We start from the raw sequence: 17,309 nt of genomic DNA, 5'->3' as shown, positions 1-17,309 counted from the left end.
TAACCAAAATAGCACCAAATGCAATCCATCTATGAACCAAAAATATATCAACAAAAAGGCTCTAAATGGTCTCTAGAGTTCAAAAAAAGTCATGCTACAACAAATAACCACATCTGATCAAAATAAATGCATGTAATGGGATCCTCGTCATTAATATCTTCGATTTCATCCTTTAAGCATTAAATTAAGAGAGAAAAAGCTTAGCATGTCAAATCTAAATTTTGTTTGAGTGATGAATACAATTTTAATTAGGGTCATGATAGAGGAGTTCAAACAACCACTACCACCAACATCAAATGATATAGAGAGCTTGATGCTCTTGATTAAATGATAGTTCCATACCTTCATAATGTCAAAATTGAATGAAACATTGCAATCTCCCAAACCATAAAAACTTTTAAGTCCACTGGAATTTGAACGGTATCTAAAATTCTACTTTCTCCATACAAAATCTAATGAAGTTGGAGCCACTCAAACATAGCATCCTGAAACAATTAATGGTAGTGTTAAAAATTTAAGTAAATTTATCATTGCTTACATAGCATCAGTGGGACCTAAACAAATCCACTTTCCAAAACTTGGAATCCCTTCTAACATTACTTAATTGCCTTTAACTGCAGTCCAAAACCTCTGAGAGATCCAAACATGTGACTGAAAAACGTGCAAATAAGGCAAAAAAATCAATTTTTGGAAGCCATGAGCTGTTTTTTCACCGAACACATCTGAATTTTGGCAAACGATTAGGGCACATGTCTGACACGTGTCATGCTCGTGCCATGTCCAACACATTAAATAAGCGACAGGGAAGGGGGAGGAGGACATATCTGGTAACTTGGCATACCAAGGAAACCAGTCTTAGAATCATCATATCCTGTCTTGTATATTAGATTTTTTGTAAAAGGATGTTTCCCCTCTAAATTTATTTGTAATCATTGATTTTTTTATCATTTTCAAGACACTTGAATCATAACAAAGCCTCTTATGTGTTTGTGGTGTACAAACACGTCAAATGGAAAATGTTCAAATACCCTAACTTCGCAGCCATTAAAACTGTGTATTAAACAAGACTAGTTGAGCTTGCCAACACTTGATTTTTAGCGCTTTCCCTGAGCTTGCCAACACTTGATTTTTAGCGCTCTCCCTGAGCTTAGCATTATTTCTTCCAAGCACTTGTGAGGAATCAAACAAAGAACAGAATAAAACTGTCAGGTTAAACATCTTTAAGAACAAAATAGTGATCAAATTTAAAGACTCGCAAAGAATTGCTCCTGATTGGCACATAGGAAAACATTATCATGGCTGGCATTGAACAAATATAGATTATCTAACTTGCTTTCACCTTGAATAGCGTACCCAATAAGAATCGCTACAAAAGACATCCTTTACTAGTTGAGTCATCTAAAGTACATACTAAGATGCGTTATTTAGTGAAAGTACCTAAAAATAAAACTGATCAGATTATATTCAAGTCCAATAACTGGCTGGAAAGGAAGGAGAGCAGAAAAATCACTGAAACTTGTGATTGTAACTGCAAATTGATAAGTAGTATTTTATTATTTTGTCATGAAATTGCACAAGGCATATCCAATATAGGCCCAAGTAAACAGAGCATATGATGAGTTTCCATAAAGCTATTGCGACTGTTAAGATTATTCAACTTGTGCCTACTCAATCGGCTTGCTATGAATTTTGTAAGTATGACTGCTGGTCTTCTACAATGAAACATATCTAATCATTTTACATAACCAAAACAGTAAACAACTTGTTACTGTAGACCTTTCAGTTTATGCACCTCGCATGAATAAAGATAAACATGTAGGTAAAACATTATTAAAGGCAGCAATAATGAAATGTATGGCTACGACATCTACTCCCACAATTCAACAATATCACCACCTTATTACAACTCAATTCAGTCCAGAAAATTAAATTCTCTTGCATGTTTTAATCATGAAAATTACAAAATACAATAGAGAAGACGCCAAGCTCTATGCAAATGCATTATGCATGCATGTAATCACTCTTCATATAGGAAACACCGCCATAAGAATGGATAAAATATTTCCAAACACAAAAAGAAAAGGTGAAATACGCTAACATAGCCGAGGATCTTAAAATTTCTCTGCCATTCTTGCAGTCACTGCTCTCAGTTTTGAGTAGACCTTGCCTGCAGGAGATCCTAAAATAAGGCTACATAAAGCATCTCTAGCAACTTTAATATTCAAGAAAGATCCCAATATGTGAATCTTTGACTCAGCAATGACAATTCTTGTTCTTGTTGAATTCTCAATTGCAAATTTTGTCTTTCCGCCTTTTCCACTTAACCTGCCAATAGCTCGAGAAAGATGCTCTCCTTGCAGAGTTTTCACATCCTTAATCTCAAATGTCTCAACATACAGATCATCCAACCTCAAAAGTGCAATGGCATCAGGTACATCAAAACCAAGCATAAAAGCGTGGACAAAATCAGCACATTTTTGGAGGTTACCAATTTCTGGGGTGTCAAAACGTGACTTCAATTCAACTTTACGGGTCTGAAATAGCACAATTGAAGATAAAACATGTTACTTACATTATGTGGCGATTACTCCAAGGAGACAGAGATGAGTTAAGAAAATGTACGACATCAAAGGAAACTAATACAGAATGTTAGAAATAGTGATCTATATTAAAGTACCTTCAAATTCATCCGAATGTCAATCTTCATCTGCTCATAAACAGGAGTATAAATTTCCATCCACATTTTCTTCAGAGGCGCATATCTATGAGCTGGAACAGAGACTTTCCGAAACTCAGGCCGGCCACCAGACATTTCATAAGCTGTCAATGGTTCAAATTTTGGCTTCATGGGGGCAATCTTCGATGTTCCATGCTCCATGTTAGCTTCCCCAACAGTAGCTTGTAAATTTGACTGTTCAATTGCCATAGGCTGAGGTCGTTCCACCAACGCTGTGTCCATCTTATCCACTGTCTAAATAGCCAGAAAATGTATAAATTAAGCAACCAATGCAGCTTTTAATTGCTTCCAAATCTAAATATATCAAACCGCTTTTTGGGGAATCAACATTAAGAAACAATCTTCAGAAGAATCCAATGAAACTATAAGGACTTCCAAAGAGATCCAAAAATACTGTTGAATATGGTTGAAGATGAAAGTACCCAAAAACAGACCAATGGCATTTCAGATTCAGTTATTATGAATTTGAATAATACAAATGCTCAGACGTCTCACACTGGGGTTAAGGGCAGACCAACCAAGATCAAAATTTAAACAAAATAAATTGCAATATTAAATTCCACTGCTAGATTTTAGGTTAACCTGTTATTCAAGAAAATTTGGGACATATATCAGGTAGGGGACAAAAGTAGCAAAGGTAACAAAATGCCCCATATATTGCACAATTGCCAAAAAGAATCTAGCAAATCACTGGCATAATGACTTTGCTCCAGGTAATTCCTGGAAAAAGCTGATGAAAGGATTTTCGGAACTTCCAACAAATTTCACATAAAAAAACCTACAGGGTGCATTCTGCAACAAATCCTGGGTAACTAAGGTGACAAAAGCCATTCTGATAAGTTGACAGATTTAACCATGGGGAGGGGCAGAAAAAGAAAAAACAATTAGCACATGATATGCCCAAATAGTGATTAAATAGGTAAGAGATTAAGTTCCATCAAAGACCCTTCACTTAATCCACACATGGTAGTCCAACTTCCACCAAGTCACAAATGCATATAAACAATGAAGTAATAATATGTTAAGCAAAAATATTGTGATGTGGCAGACTGGAAGTGGAAGCGACGAATTTCAGGCAATCCACTCCAGTTGTGACAGAAAAAGCCAGTAAGACTGTCAATAGCAGATACAATTTCTAGTAGACATTAATAAAGCTTAGGTTAAGTGAAACACGGAAAGTCCATTGGGATATGGTCTACTGGTAAATTGAAGCACTTATTGTAAGGATGACCAAGTTCAAACATGAGCAGATGGGCAGGCTCTTGTGGAAAAACAACACTGGAGACTAGCTGAAAATTCAGGTGACCTTGATAGCAACCTGTGGTGAATTAAAATGTAAAAAGGTTCGATTTGCATGCATTATTGGCCAAATGTTCTTGTCAAAAAGAAAACATAGCAGAGAGACCATGAATAAGCTACCATACCTAGACAATGTCCAAAGGTAACTAAATGGGAATTTAACAGTGTATATACACAAAAAATACAGAATATTAAGATCCATCGCATGACACAACTAATTCAGATCAAATAAGAAAATTGCATTACACAACATTTGGTATTGCTATTTTGTTTTTGGTTGATTTTGGGGGCGCTATATTTAATTCTCAATCTACTCAATGTGGTGTACGCATGTGATCTTCCTGGACAAAATACACATGCCAAGAATGTGTGTGCTATCTATGAAGATTGTTCACAGATTTAAAATGTCAAAGCATCTAAGCATCTAAAAATGTGTAAATAATTCTGAATAATGTGCATTGTTGATAATAGGAACTGCTCATACTGTCAAGAAATTTGTATTTGTTGTCTGAAAGATTGTTTCATGGGGGTCTTCCATGCTTTGAATGGTTAAAAACCTTCTGGGGGTTTTCCATGGCTAGAAAGGCTAAAATATCTTCACAGGGGTTTTCCATGGCTAAAATGGCTAAAAAGTCTTCAAGGGAGTATTCCACGGCTAAAATGGCTGAAGACCCAAGTTTACTTGCATTTGTTTCTTTGGATGGAAGCCATTTGGTCTCAATCCAAGGCAAGCAAATCCATAGAATTTCTTGAAATTTTTGCATTTATTAGTATCTTACCTACCTTTATTTTTTGGTGGTGTATATTACTCATCCTTCCCCTTCCTCTTCCTCTTTACAGGCATGTCTGGCATTGTTAACCCCAGTCACTTCCTGCTACTGAAGGGTTAAGATCCAGTGATACTTAGTCACACTGGTCTCTTTCCCGACACTTCCTAACATAACCACTGATCCAAGGAACTTATATATCCAGTTTCTAGGAAACTGCTATTTTGGGCAGTTCTGCTTTTTCAATATTCGGACCATCAGGGTCATGCACATCAAATTTGACTTCTTCTTGACCCTGGTGAAAAAGTGAGTTCAATGGGACTGTTTTCACTCATAAGCAGGAATGGCACTTTTTTCTCTGCTTTTGTACTTTTTGTTTTTTTGTTATTATTGCCCATTATGTCATTTGGCCAAAAGTTGCACTTTCATGCTTTTTTGCTATTTGGGGAAACTGCCTTTTTAAGCATGTAAGTTTGATATTTATGTATTTGGCAGGTGTAGGTGTTGGTCATGGTTCCTAACTAGCAACTCGGGTGGTTTGAGCTTCCTTTGCATGGAAAAGTGAGGAGTTGAGTAGCATCTTTGTCACTTTGGCACGGATCTAAATCATATCTCTGAGTAAATTTTGATGAGAGGATGACAGCTTTAACTAAATGTCTTCATGAGTAAAGTTATGGAAAAGGAAAAAAAACCCTTAGCGGGAAACCTAGCGCGCGCAGCCTGCCGCCTTCGGCCTTCTGGTCTGCACTCTCCCCTTGATGGCTTCTCCGGAGACTCCGCCGGAGGAGTCCGCCCAGCAACAAGCCTTCTCGGCTCTTGTCAGCTCACTGCCGCCTCAGCGAGATCGCCCATCACTCTCCAAATTTGTGAAAAAATTAGAAGGTCTTCAGGAGGTATCCCTTCCTCCTTCTGTGCCTAGATTGGCTGCTCTAGCTCTTGCCGAGAAAGGTTTGATCGGACAATTCACTGGACTTTGGCCCTCACCTAAAACTGTTCAGAGGTGGGTGGAAAGAAACTGGTTGGACAAAACTCAAGGAAAAATAGCCATTAGATTTTGCGGGAAAGGCTACTTTACCTTTCACTTCGAGACAAAGAATGACAAGGATCTGATATTTCGCAACGGACCATATTTTATGGACTCTAGAGGTCTGTACCTAAACAAGTGGACACCAGACTTCGACCCAGAGCTTGACATTCCTAATGCAGTTCCTGTTTGGGTTCGTCTCCCACATCTCCCATTACACTGCTGGGGAGATGACTCTGTAAGAGCCATTGGAAACGCAGTCGGCAAATATATTGACAGAAGCGAACCAAGAGACAACATGCAAGCCTGCGCTCGTATCTGCGTCGACGTCGATCTGGGCAAAGGACTTCCAGAAGCTATCAAGATCAAAGTCGATGAATGGTCACACATACAACAGCTCGACTATGAACAGATCCCCTTCAAATGTAAGGTATGTCATGAGTATGGTCATTTTGCCAATCGCTGCACTAATATTATTAATGTGGATAATAATACTCAAGATCAGCAATGGGAAGTGGTAAAAAAAAAAATCTGCCCCTAGCCCCTCTTTACCCAATGAATCTGGTCCCTCATCTCTTAAAACCTCTGCCCATATCCAGTCTCCTCCGCCTCCCCCTCCTCATCTTCACTCCCCCGTTCTTGAAAATCCCCTTCACTCTCCTCCATCCACCAACCCTTTCCATGTTCTTTCCCTCCCTGAAGATGACCCTTCCCCCTCGATCCCCTTCCCCTCGATCCCCTCTGCCCAACCCTCCTCCCCTCCTGAACAGTCCTCCTCCCCTCATATGAGTGCCCACCCTCCCCTCTTATCTGAACCTCTCCCTCCTAGAATTACCCGTAGCAACTCTAAGGATCAGGGTTCCTCCTTTGATGGACAAAAGAAGCCGGGAAGAAAGACTACAAAGCAGCACAGGGATGAAAACGCGCAAAAAGACATAGCACTTGGCCTGCAGCACCCAATAGAATCCTACATTCAGGCCACAAAATATCAAGAAGTAGCCAGCAAAGACAAGGGAGGCAGAGCACCTTCTCGAAACATTGGTTTGAAATGATCAAAATACTCTCATGGAACAGCAGGGGACTTGGGCACCCCGCTAAAATCAATGCTCTAACAGACCTTATAGTGCAGGAGAAACCATCCATCATTTTACTTCAAGAAACGAAACAAAGAGAAATAGAAATCAGCAAAATCATTGGAAAGTATAAAAATTACAGAGGAAGCATATGTGAAGCGCGAGGAGCTTCGGGAGGAATTACTACAATATGGAATCAGAACGACTGGCAATGTGAATCTGAGATAGTCGATCAGCATTGGATAAAATCAGTCCTGAGAAACAATAACAGCCATCAGCAGATTGTCATCTTCAACGTATATGTTCCCAATCACTACAGGGATAAAGGAAATTGCTGGGAAACACTTAGCAACCACATTCTGGAAGGAGACAGCAACAATACCATCGTAGGCGGTGACTTCAACTTAATCCTCCATGCAAATGAAAAGCGAGGGGGGAATTTTCTGCCAGACCCATTCAGGAACCAAATGGAAAATGTAATGCACACTGGTGACCTGATAGACATAACTCCAAAAAATCGCAAGTTCACATGGAACAATCGAAGACTGGGCAGTCACAACATCATGGAGAGATTGGATAGATTCTTGGTGAACATTTCTCTTTTGTCAACCTTTTCATCTGTCAATTCCGCCATTTTGCCTTTCGCTGCCTCAGACCACTATCCAATCACCCTCGATTTGATCACTCACTGCGCCCTTGGTCCGCTGCCTTTCAAATTTAATCAGATTTGGAGTGATCAACAAGCTGCCCGAAATATCATTCAGCTCACCTGGAGGCAGCATATTGAAGGATCCCCAAGCTACATATGGGAGAGCAAACTGAAGAACGTGCAAAGAGCGCTTAGACAATGGGCCAATTCGTATTACAAGGAGCCAGAACAGGAAAAGCATGAGCTAAAGTTACAAATCGCTGAACTCCAGAGTACAATTGAGCAAAATGATTACTGCCACAGCAAAAAACTTCAAGAAGAAGAGTTGTACAATAAACTGAGCAAAATTAAAAGGCAGGAGGAGGAAAAATGGCGAACCAAATCAAGACAAGTATGGCTGGAAAGCGGGGATAAGAACACTTCATTCTTCCATAAGCAAGCCACCGCTAGACAAGTCAGAAATACCATCACTGCTATCTCGGACAGCGCAGGGACACACCATGTGGAACAAATAGATATTAAAGAAGCAGCTACAGAGCACTTCAAGGACCTGTTAACTGAGGTGCCAGAGGAAGAAACTTATGAAGACTTACTACAGCACTTGCATCCTAAAGTCACAGATGATCTAAACAAAAAGTTGACAGCTGAAATAAAAGAGGAAGAAATCGTTGAAGCAATCTGGACCCTTCATCCCAACAAGGCTCCAGGTCCGGATGGGTTCCCTATTAGCTTTTATAGGGATTACTGGGAGTTGATAAAGAAAGACCTCATAAAATACATCAAGTGGATTCAAAAAAAAGGTAAAATAGGTGGATACACAAATGCTACCCATTTGGCCCTTATTCCGAAGGAGAACCGGCCATCCAATTTTTCTCGCTTCAGGCCCATATCCTTATGCAACTCATCATATAAAATCTTCACTAAAATCATAGCCTCTCGGCTTAAACCTCTTCTACCGATGCTGATCTCAGACAACCAAGGAGGCTTTATAGCAAACAGACAAATTTCAGATTCTATTCTTTTAGTTCAAGAGGCCATACATTCAAGTCATGCAAGGAATGAGAAAGGCTTCATTCTAAAACTAGACCTAGCCAATGCCTTTGACAAGGTAAGGCATTCTTTTTTATTTGCAGTACTCCAAAGGATGGGTTTCTCATCTCTCCTTATTAATGTCATCAGATGCTGTATCTCTGGGCCTTGGATCGCCCCTCTCATTAACGGAAGACCTGGTCCTTCCTTCCAATCCTCAAGAGGATTAAGGCAAGGCTGTCCCTTATCCCCTTATCTCTTCATCCTTATGGCAGAATCATTTAGCAGTGCCCTTGATCAAAAGAGGCAGTCAGGCCTCATTACGGGCATCAAGTTTGAAGATGGCATCAAAAATATAAATCATTCTCAATTTGCAGATGATACCCTTCTGCTAGGGGGGGCGACCACCATCATTGCAAGAAGATTTAAGTCCCTACTTGACAAGTTCATGAGATACTCAGGAGGTAAAATAAATTACCTTAAGAGCTGCATTTATGGTTGGAATGTCTCAGCCCAAATGATACATAATATCGCTAACACTTTTGGTGTCCCCTGCAAGTTAGATTGGGACAGCTTCAGTTATTTGGGAATGCCGGTAACCATAGGGAAAGCAAAGACTGGAGTCTGGGATTTAACGCTGGATAAAATGAAAAGGAAACTCCAGAGATGGGGAACTCAGTGGCTCAATCCAGCTGGGCGACAGGTTCTCCTAAAATCAGGGCTCTCTTCCCTCCCCTTATACCAGTTCTCTCTTGCCCATGCTCCAGCTTCATTCCATCAAAAAATGGATAGCATTCTCAGATTCTTTCTCTGGCAAGGAGGCAAGAATGAAAAGAAAAAGTTCAACTTAGTAAACTAGAAACAGGTTATACAAAGTCCTGAGAATGGAGGTCTGGGCATTAGGTCCCCATCCCTTATGAATTTAGCATTCGGTGGGAAGTTGATCTGGAGACTTATGGACAATCAACCAGCATGGTGGAAAAATGTCCTTGAATCAAAATATCTCAGCCAGCCAAGATCGCAAATCCTAAACGCAGAAATCCCTAACAGACACTGTACAAAGATATGGAAATTCTGCAAAAAAGCCATAGTCTTCATGGCGCAAAATGTCTCTAAAGTGCCAAAAGGAGGTGAAACTGTGAATATAGGTTCGGACAAAATCATGGGGAATCCGCCCATAAACAACCTCCCAGATACCGATCCTATTCTTCATTATCTTCATAGCAAAGGCATATCCAAACTTAGTCAAATCTCCCATTGGGATGATTCTACTATTGCCTGGGTTCAATGGGAATTCCCACCCATACCCTATCATCTCAAAGACAGTTTTGGCTCTCTCTGTAGCAGCTTACACAGTATAGCTCCCACCATCAAAGGCGCACAGGACGAGTTTCGCTGGGATCCTTCAGGAACAAATTACTCCATCAAAGCAGGTTACAGCTACCTGAGCAGCAAGGAATTTCCCACCGCAGTCTGGGCTCAGAGGAAGATTCTAAAAAGAGCTGAAGCAATTCCAAAGATCAAATTCTTTATGTGGACTCTTCTCCATGGAAAAATCTTAACTGTTGAGAACCTCAGGAAGAGAGGCATCTTTGGTCCCTCCAGATGCCCCAACTGTCAATCGGCGGAGGAATCCCTACAGCATTTGTTTATAGCCTGTCCCTTTGCTGCCTATTGCTGGAACAATATCGCTCCTACCGCCTCCTCCATTTGGAATCCCCATCTCTCTATTGTCGACTTCTTAAACAATTGGAGAAGAAGCTATCCCTGGCACACAGTGAACCAAAACCCAGCTAGAAGAGTGTGGAACGCCATCCCGTTTGCTCTCCTTTGGCGTATCTGGATCGCCCGGAACAGCTTGATTTTCCGAGACAAAGCCACCACAACTAGACACGTAATTCTTAAAGCCATCAGTCTAGCTTCTGAAACAATCGCTGTCAAGCTAACTCAGAGAATCGATCCCAACAGTTTATGGACAGAGGAGAGGAATTTTATTTCGAATTTGATAGACAGGTCCAACATCATACCAGCAACAAAGATGCGTAAACCCATTGGCAAATCTGACAATCCAGAATGGAAAATTCGCCTTACAAAAAATGAGTTCGGTAAATGGCTTCACTCAAAGACTACTCATTCATTATTTTTTGACGGAGCTTCCAAATCAAATCCGGGAGCCGCGGGTGCAGGGGGCATCATTCTGGATCCTTCAGGTGTAATGGTGTCCTCTTTTGAATGGGGTCTGGGAAGCTTGAGTAATAATCGAGCTGAAGCTCTGGGACTGTATCAAGGCCTCTTGCAGCTTCAGAACCAAGGGATCAATAAAGCCCTTGTCTTCGGCGACTCGGCTATAATAGTCAGCTTAATGAACAGCAACAGACAAGCATCCAATCTCTTCCTCCATCAAATCATAAGCCGCTGTAAAAATATGCTGTCTCGGAATCTGAAGTGCCAATTTTTTCATGTCCTCCGATCCAGCAACCAGGAAGCGGACAAGAGAGTTAGCCATGCCTGTTCACGGGAAAAAGGAAGCCTCTTATGCAATCAAGCGAGCCTGATTCAATACATCCCTTGATCCACATGACAGCGCCAAAAGCCAAGGAGTCTTCTATCCATATGATTGTGATTCTAATATCAAGGAGTTTGCTCAAACTTCTTTCTTACAGCAATTCCTATCTAAATGCACTTTTCAGCAGAACTTGTGATTCTTACAGCCATCCAGAAGCCACAGCTGACTGACTATTCAGTTCTATCATTATTGTCTAAATGTACAGCAAAACCAGTCTTCTATTGTCACAATTTATAAGAATCTATACTTGCTCTAGGACCTTACAGGCAAGCAGTAAAGGTACTCATGTGTACTGCCACAATGAAATCCAGAAACAAGTTACTTCTGTAGCTTCATCTACTGTAAAATTGGAGCTTAGACTCCTCCAACTTTTTTGAATATAACAAGCATCCGATTTTGTAAAAAAAAAAAAAAAAAAAAAGTTATGGAAAAGCAAGATTTTTCCAATTCAATGGATGTAAGAAGCAGATTTTCTTGATGTTTCTACTCAAGAAGTGGAGCAAAGGAGCAGATTTTGTTGCTCAAGTGGATCAAAGAAAGTGGATTTTGTGTTTTTGCCAAAATAATTGAATGTCGAAAAGGAAGAAAGGCTGGTTTTACTTACAAAGCTTTTGTCCTTTCCAACTTTTCCTTGCTCTTGAGAGAGGAAATGTTTCTTCCATATATATGCATGTTAGAGCACCAGTACAAAGGATAGGACAATTTTTCTTAGATGCTTTGGTAGCAGCAAAGATATCAGCTTTCTATGTTCTAGTCTCTCAGACCACTACCTCCACCACAAGTGAAGGAACTCATGGCAGCCTGTCACTTAGTACTCATTATGGTGCAACCAACTTCTTGGGTAATTTGTGATTTCATTCAATTATGTTTGATTCTAACTCTTTGAATGTATTGGAGGCCATTGAATGAATTTTTTTGCAGTGCGATGATATATTGAAGTGCACTTGTTTTGAATTATTTTACTCGAGGTGCACATTCATTTCTCGCATCACTTTCAATTCCATTGCTACTATTACTCTTAGAAATCTAATTTCAACCATTATAAATTTCATTCTCAAAAACTACTTCACTTTTGGTTGCTTATCAGCAAGTCAAAAGTGAAGTTTTTCTGTATGCTAATCAAATTGAGGTTTTATGCAGGAATATCAAATGGATAATAGCATACATCATCTAGGGACACCCCCCAAAGACTAGAAAACACTAGTCTGAATGGAAAGACTTTCAACTGTGACAGGGTTGACTGTCTAAATGTTTCATGCATGTTTGTCAATACATATTTGTGTGATAACAGGCATCCGGGAAACACTAGGCTTCAATGAAAAAAGTTGTGTATATTTTTCCATGTATTTAATATATGGTTTTGGAATATGTCATTGGATTAGAGCTGGGTTTAAAGTTGGGTTCAGAAGGAACAGTTATCAAGAGGTTAAATAAGTAGTTAAAAGGTTGTGGTGCACCTTTAATTTTCAAGATCAAACAATTCCTTGCACTTTTGTACAAGCTAATGACTACAACATCCATGAGCATTTACTGTGATTTAGCTTATAGCTAAAGATGAGGCTTGAATTTTGTCCTCCCGCCCTAACTTCAAGAAAAATGTATATGGCAGTTATAAATTTACAATGAATTTAATTTCAGTCTGTAAATTAATTTATAACGTAAATTATCTTTTGATAAAATACTCTCTGTAACCATTACTTCAATCAAAAATATGTACATACAAATTATTTTAAACCAAAAAAATATCTGCAACAGTTGTCAGTAACCTCTGCAAGCTAAGTGTCACGGAGTTTAGAAATCAAAATTAGCCTATATCATGGTACAAAACTCTAACACTTGAGCCCATACATTTAACAGGCATTAAAAACACCAAAAAACAAGCCAGCTGGCACAAACAACCATAAGAGTCCCAAAAAACGGACAGCAGCCTCCAAGCTAAATGTCATGGATTCTAGAAATCAAAATTAACCTATCTCACAGCACAAAATTTCAAAACATGCTTAATAGTCAAGCTGATAACTTTAACCGTCATTAAAAACACTAATGGCCCAAACAACCTGAAGAATCGAGAAAACACACAGCAACCTCCACATGCTAAATCTCATGGATTCTAGGAATCAAAATTACCCTATTTCACAATACAAAATTGTAAGACGGGCCTAACAGTGAAGTTGATACCTTTAATAGGTCTGCAATAATGTGTTTGCACCTACCATTTCCCTGCTCTAGCTTGTAAGGATTTTGAGCCTCTGAAATGACCAGGGTCAGCCAAGGTTCATTGGAAGATTGGTAAGAGAATTCTTCATTATTTCAGTGGGACTATTTCTTATGGTCTTGGTTATTAAACAGGCAAAGATATTTATTTTCATGGCTATGTAGCTAAGTTACAGGAAACATCCCTCCAAAACCGCAGAAACACTGTTTGGCGTTTCAAAAACGGAAACGGGTACGATACGGCACAGAAACGGCATGGAAACGACACGGAAACATTTCAGTTTTTTGGAAACACAGGATCCTATTTCTGAAACGTTTCCGTTTTTTTGGAAACGAAGAATCCTATTTCTGAAACGTTTCAGGCATTTTTAAGGGTTTTGGATCCGTTTCCAGAGTTTCTTGACTTGGATATGACGTTGAATGCCATGTCTCATATGACTTTGTTTGATGAGGAGGCACCAATAATTGCATCTTCAAGTGGACATGGCAGCAATGCTCCCACTCATGGAGAGGATCCAAATGATGATGTGGATCTTAATTACATGGATGAAGACATATTTGATGATATGTAAATGTAATTTATGATGATGTTTTAAACTTTTGAACAATGAACATTGAATACCATAATATGTCATATGATAGTAGACTGTCAGTCATAGTTCATTTTGTAATTTGCACTATGTAGTGTGCATATAGCATTATTAATTTTGGTGATGATGTTGATGATTGAAATTGGAAACAGAAACTTGATGATATGTTGAATTTTATGATAATCACTAATGATGATGACAATATTTATGCTGAATTGATAATGATGATTTGTTTACGTGGATTTCATGATGATGATTATGTATTTTTAAATATAGAATCTAGATTCTAAATTATGAATGGTAATATGAAAGTTTTATTTTGTCGTGAGTATATATATATATATATATATATATATATATATCGTTTCCTTGCCGTATCGTATCCATATTTTTTGAAAATTTGTCATATCCATTTCAAACCCCGTTTCCATATCTGTTTCAGTGCAACTTAGCTCTGTAGACATTGATTAGGCAAGTGATGATATATGTCATTTCCTTGCCGTATCGTATCCATATTTTTTGAAAATTTGCCGTATCCGTTTCAAACCCCGTTTCCATATCCATTTCAATGTAACTTAGCTATGTAGACATTGATTAGGCGAGTGATGTGAACTCCAAAAAGTTTACAAGTTATTATTTCTCATCACGTTCTAGTATGGTTTCTTTAAGCAACAAGTGACAAGTTGTGTTCATTTGTCATCTACAGAGGCTAAAATATTGTTGTTGCTACGAGTTGTGAAGCAATATGGCTTAAGGAATAGCTCCTTAAGCTTGGAATGATGAAGAAGAATACTAATATTATTTATTGTGATAATCAATCATGAATGACGCTTGCAAACAATCTCGTTCTTCATGACAAATCAAAGCACAGTGACACCTGGTAACGTCTCATTGAAGACTTTATCAACAAGGAGATTACATGGAGTATTGTTTTATTGAAGATACCAATATACACAAAAAGACTTACCTAAGCCAAAACTTGAAAATCATACGTTTGGACTTGGTTTATGCATACCTAGCACTATCCTCAACAAGGAGTGTTGGAAAAAGTGAGTCAAGTGTTGGTTGAAGGGTTTACTATTTTTCAATAGTTGTTATTGGTGTGTCCAATAAGTGCTCTTGATTATCTAGATAGATATGTATTGTCTATTATTGTGGAGTTTGTTAAATTGTAGTTGAATAAGAAAGATTCTCTCCAACAAGATTTTCTCCTAGATTAGAATGTGAAGTTGACTTTTCAATTGATTTCTCAATGGGATAATATCTCTATCTTCAGTCAAATACCTCTATGTATAAATTCAGGTTGAGCTCAATGGAGCAAACAATTCAATGTGTATTGCTGTATGTTATGATTGTGTGTTTGTGAATCGTTGTGTTTCCTCTTCAAATTCTTTCGCAATAAAATTGTTACACTAGTGTAGTTGATTTGAGAATCAATCCTTAAAACAATTGGGGAAGAAACCACAACAGCGAAAATGTGTATGGGTTTCCTATCAGGAAGCACCCAACTCATGGGTCCCAAACAAACATTTTACTTTTGAAAACCAAGGAAAAAACTGAAACGGAGAAGAAAGCAACTAGAGGAAGCCGAATGATAACAGGGAGGGGAGAGAGGAAATCCATATTGGAGTAACATTTAACTTCGCAACTCTGTTTTTGTTTCTATAGGAAGCAGAATGATAACAGGGAACAGAAGAGAAGAAATCCATATAGAGAGTTAAAAGTAACATTCGATGTCAGAACTCCACAACTCATTTTTGGTTTCTATGCTACTGGTTCTCTTTTTCTAAACAATAGAAAAAGAAGGAAAGAAAGATGAAAGACAAGAAACATCCTCATAAAGTTTTTTGACACACATGTAGTGGGTTCAAGCATTGAGAAGCAAGCCAAAGAACAAATAGAATAAACAACAAACGCAAGAAAAAATTGAAAGAAATACAAAATCCAAGATTTCAGCATATCATAATCATAGCAATAAAACTGAATTACAAACTTGTGAGCAATAATGTTGAAAGGGAGAAAAAAAATAGATAGCTCCCTATTTTTTAGTATAAGATTCTATCCTTGCCATCAATTATGCCTCAATTTTCGAACTTTTAAACCATTCAGGTATTCTGCCAAAATCTTTATCTCCTGTGTTTTAAGGAACTCCCAATGAGAAAAAATTAAAACACAACCACCGCAGTAGATCAGTGATCTCACCCACCTAAAACCCCTAAATTAAAAATTTTCAAAGGAAGAACAAGTATTCAACAACCACAACGAAAAAATGCAATCCCGCAAATCCACGACCCCAAAGTTACCGGAGAACAAAAATATCATTTAGAAAAAGATCTAAAAACGATAAACCTTGGCACTACAAAAAAAAACGTTATTAAGAGACGATTAACATTGTATTTTGGCATCCATTACGACACCCATCAAACAACCTGAGCGCATATAATTACACGACCAACGTATTCCCAACATAATACAAATCGGCCTACACAAACAAAGGCAGTAGAATTATTTTAACATGTGAATCAACTGAAAGTGCCCAAAGCTCTTTATTGCAAATTCAACAAGGAAATTTACTAGAAACCATTCTGAGCAAACCCTTGGCAACCCACATGAAGAAAATTTAATGTGGAGATAAATAACAGTTCATACCGTGTGAATTAAACCCTTGGCAACCCACATAAAGAAAATTTAATTTGGAGATGAATAACAGTTCATACCGTCTGAATCTCCTCTTCCTCTTCCCTGTGCCTGCAAACTATTGCTGTGTGGCTTGCCTTCGGATCTGTCTCAAACAAAACACACAACGAAGCCCGCCCTTACCCGTATTTGTTCAAAACCCCGTAATTTCATGGAACCCAGCGTTGACACCAGTCTCCCAAATTCCGTACAAATAAAAATCGAAACTCAAGATACAAAAGAGCTGAACCATAGATACCGAACGAAGGTAACAGTGAACTTATGGCGAAAATGCGCAGGTTGTCCTCTATGTTACGGACGGGGTTAATGAGCGTACAAAACCCTAATGGCAACAAAACCCTATCCCTCAAAAAACATATGTTCTATATTTTACGTCCGAAGACAATTGATTATCAATGGGTCAGCTAAGCTTTAACGTTAATGATGTGTTTATATTAAGCAGTGGCATTGCTAGTGTGTAACAACTTTGAGTCTATATAAGCTAGTGTGTAACAACTTTGAGTCTATATAATTTGGTTTAGAGGGTGTATATATAATTTGAGTGGGTTTAATGGTTAAGAGCCAGTATGTGTTTCTTTCTTAAGAGATTACAGGTTCAAAACCAGAGGAGTACGTATGCCTTTGTAGACTTAGCAGTGAAATCGCTGCACGGAGGTGGGTCTCT

At 38.6% G+C, this 17,309-nt stretch overlaps 2 protein-coding genes across 4 annotated transcripts; one reads left to right on the top strand and one right to left on the bottom strand.

The window, feature by feature from the left end:
• Positions 1-1,802: 1,802 nt before the first annotated feature.
• LOC149147463 (RNA-binding KH domain-containing protein) lies at positions 1,803-17,045 on the bottom strand. 3 transcript variants are annotated; one of them, XM_089445106.1, is made up of 3 exons: positions 16,666-17,045; positions 2,678-2,967; positions 1,803-2,534 (listed from the first exon to the last, which is right to left on the bottom strand). In XM_089445106.1, the coding sequence occupies exons 2-3, from the start codon at positions 2,957-2,959 to the stop codon at positions 2,112-2,114; spliced, it is 705 nt and encodes a 234-aa protein (XP_089301232.1). In that variant the 5' UTR covers positions 2,960-2,967; positions 16,666-17,045; the 3' UTR covers positions 1,803-2,111. The 3 variants fall into 3 exon arrangements, with proteins under 3 accessions (XP_089301232.1, XP_089301231.1, XP_089301230.1); XM_089445105.1 differs by having other exon boundaries at positions 2,678-2,971; positions 16,666-17,043; XM_089445104.1 differs by lacking the exon at positions 16,666-17,045 and adding an exon at positions 16,598-16,618 and having other exon boundaries at positions 2,678-2,971.
• Positions 5,562-6,368, top strand: LOC149147464 (uncharacterized). The gene has a single exon (XM_089441843.1). The coding sequence runs from the start codon at positions 5,562-5,564 to the stop codon at positions 6,366-6,368; it is 807 nt and encodes a 268-aa protein (XP_089297969.1).
• Positions 17,046-17,309: the final 264 nt, after the last annotated feature.

This window comes from Pinus tabuliformis, chromosome 9, assembly GCF_031772625.1.
Source record: "Pinus tabuliformis cultivar Carrire ecotype Pingquan chromosome 9, CPIR1, whole genome shotgun sequence".
NCBI classification, from domain to species: Eukaryota; Viridiplantae; Streptophyta; class Pinopsida; order Pinales; family Pinaceae; genus Pinus; species Pinus tabuliformis.
Note: the sequence above shows the minus strand (reverse complement) of the source record. Positions and strands in the feature narration are given on the sequence as shown.

Coding starts and splice junctions, on each gene's coding strand:
- LOC149147463 (XM_089445106.1), bottom strand. CDS start 2,959: ATGGACACAGCGTTGGTGGAACGACCTCAGCCTATGGCAATTGAACAG. Junction 2,535..2,677: donor ACATTCGGATGAATTTGAAG/GTACTTTAATAT, acceptor GTGCTATTTCAG/ACCCGTAAAGTTGAATTGAA.
- LOC149147464 (XM_089441843.1), top strand. CDS start 5,562: ATGGCTTCTCCGGAGACTCCGCCGGAGGAGTCCGCCCAGCAACAAGCC.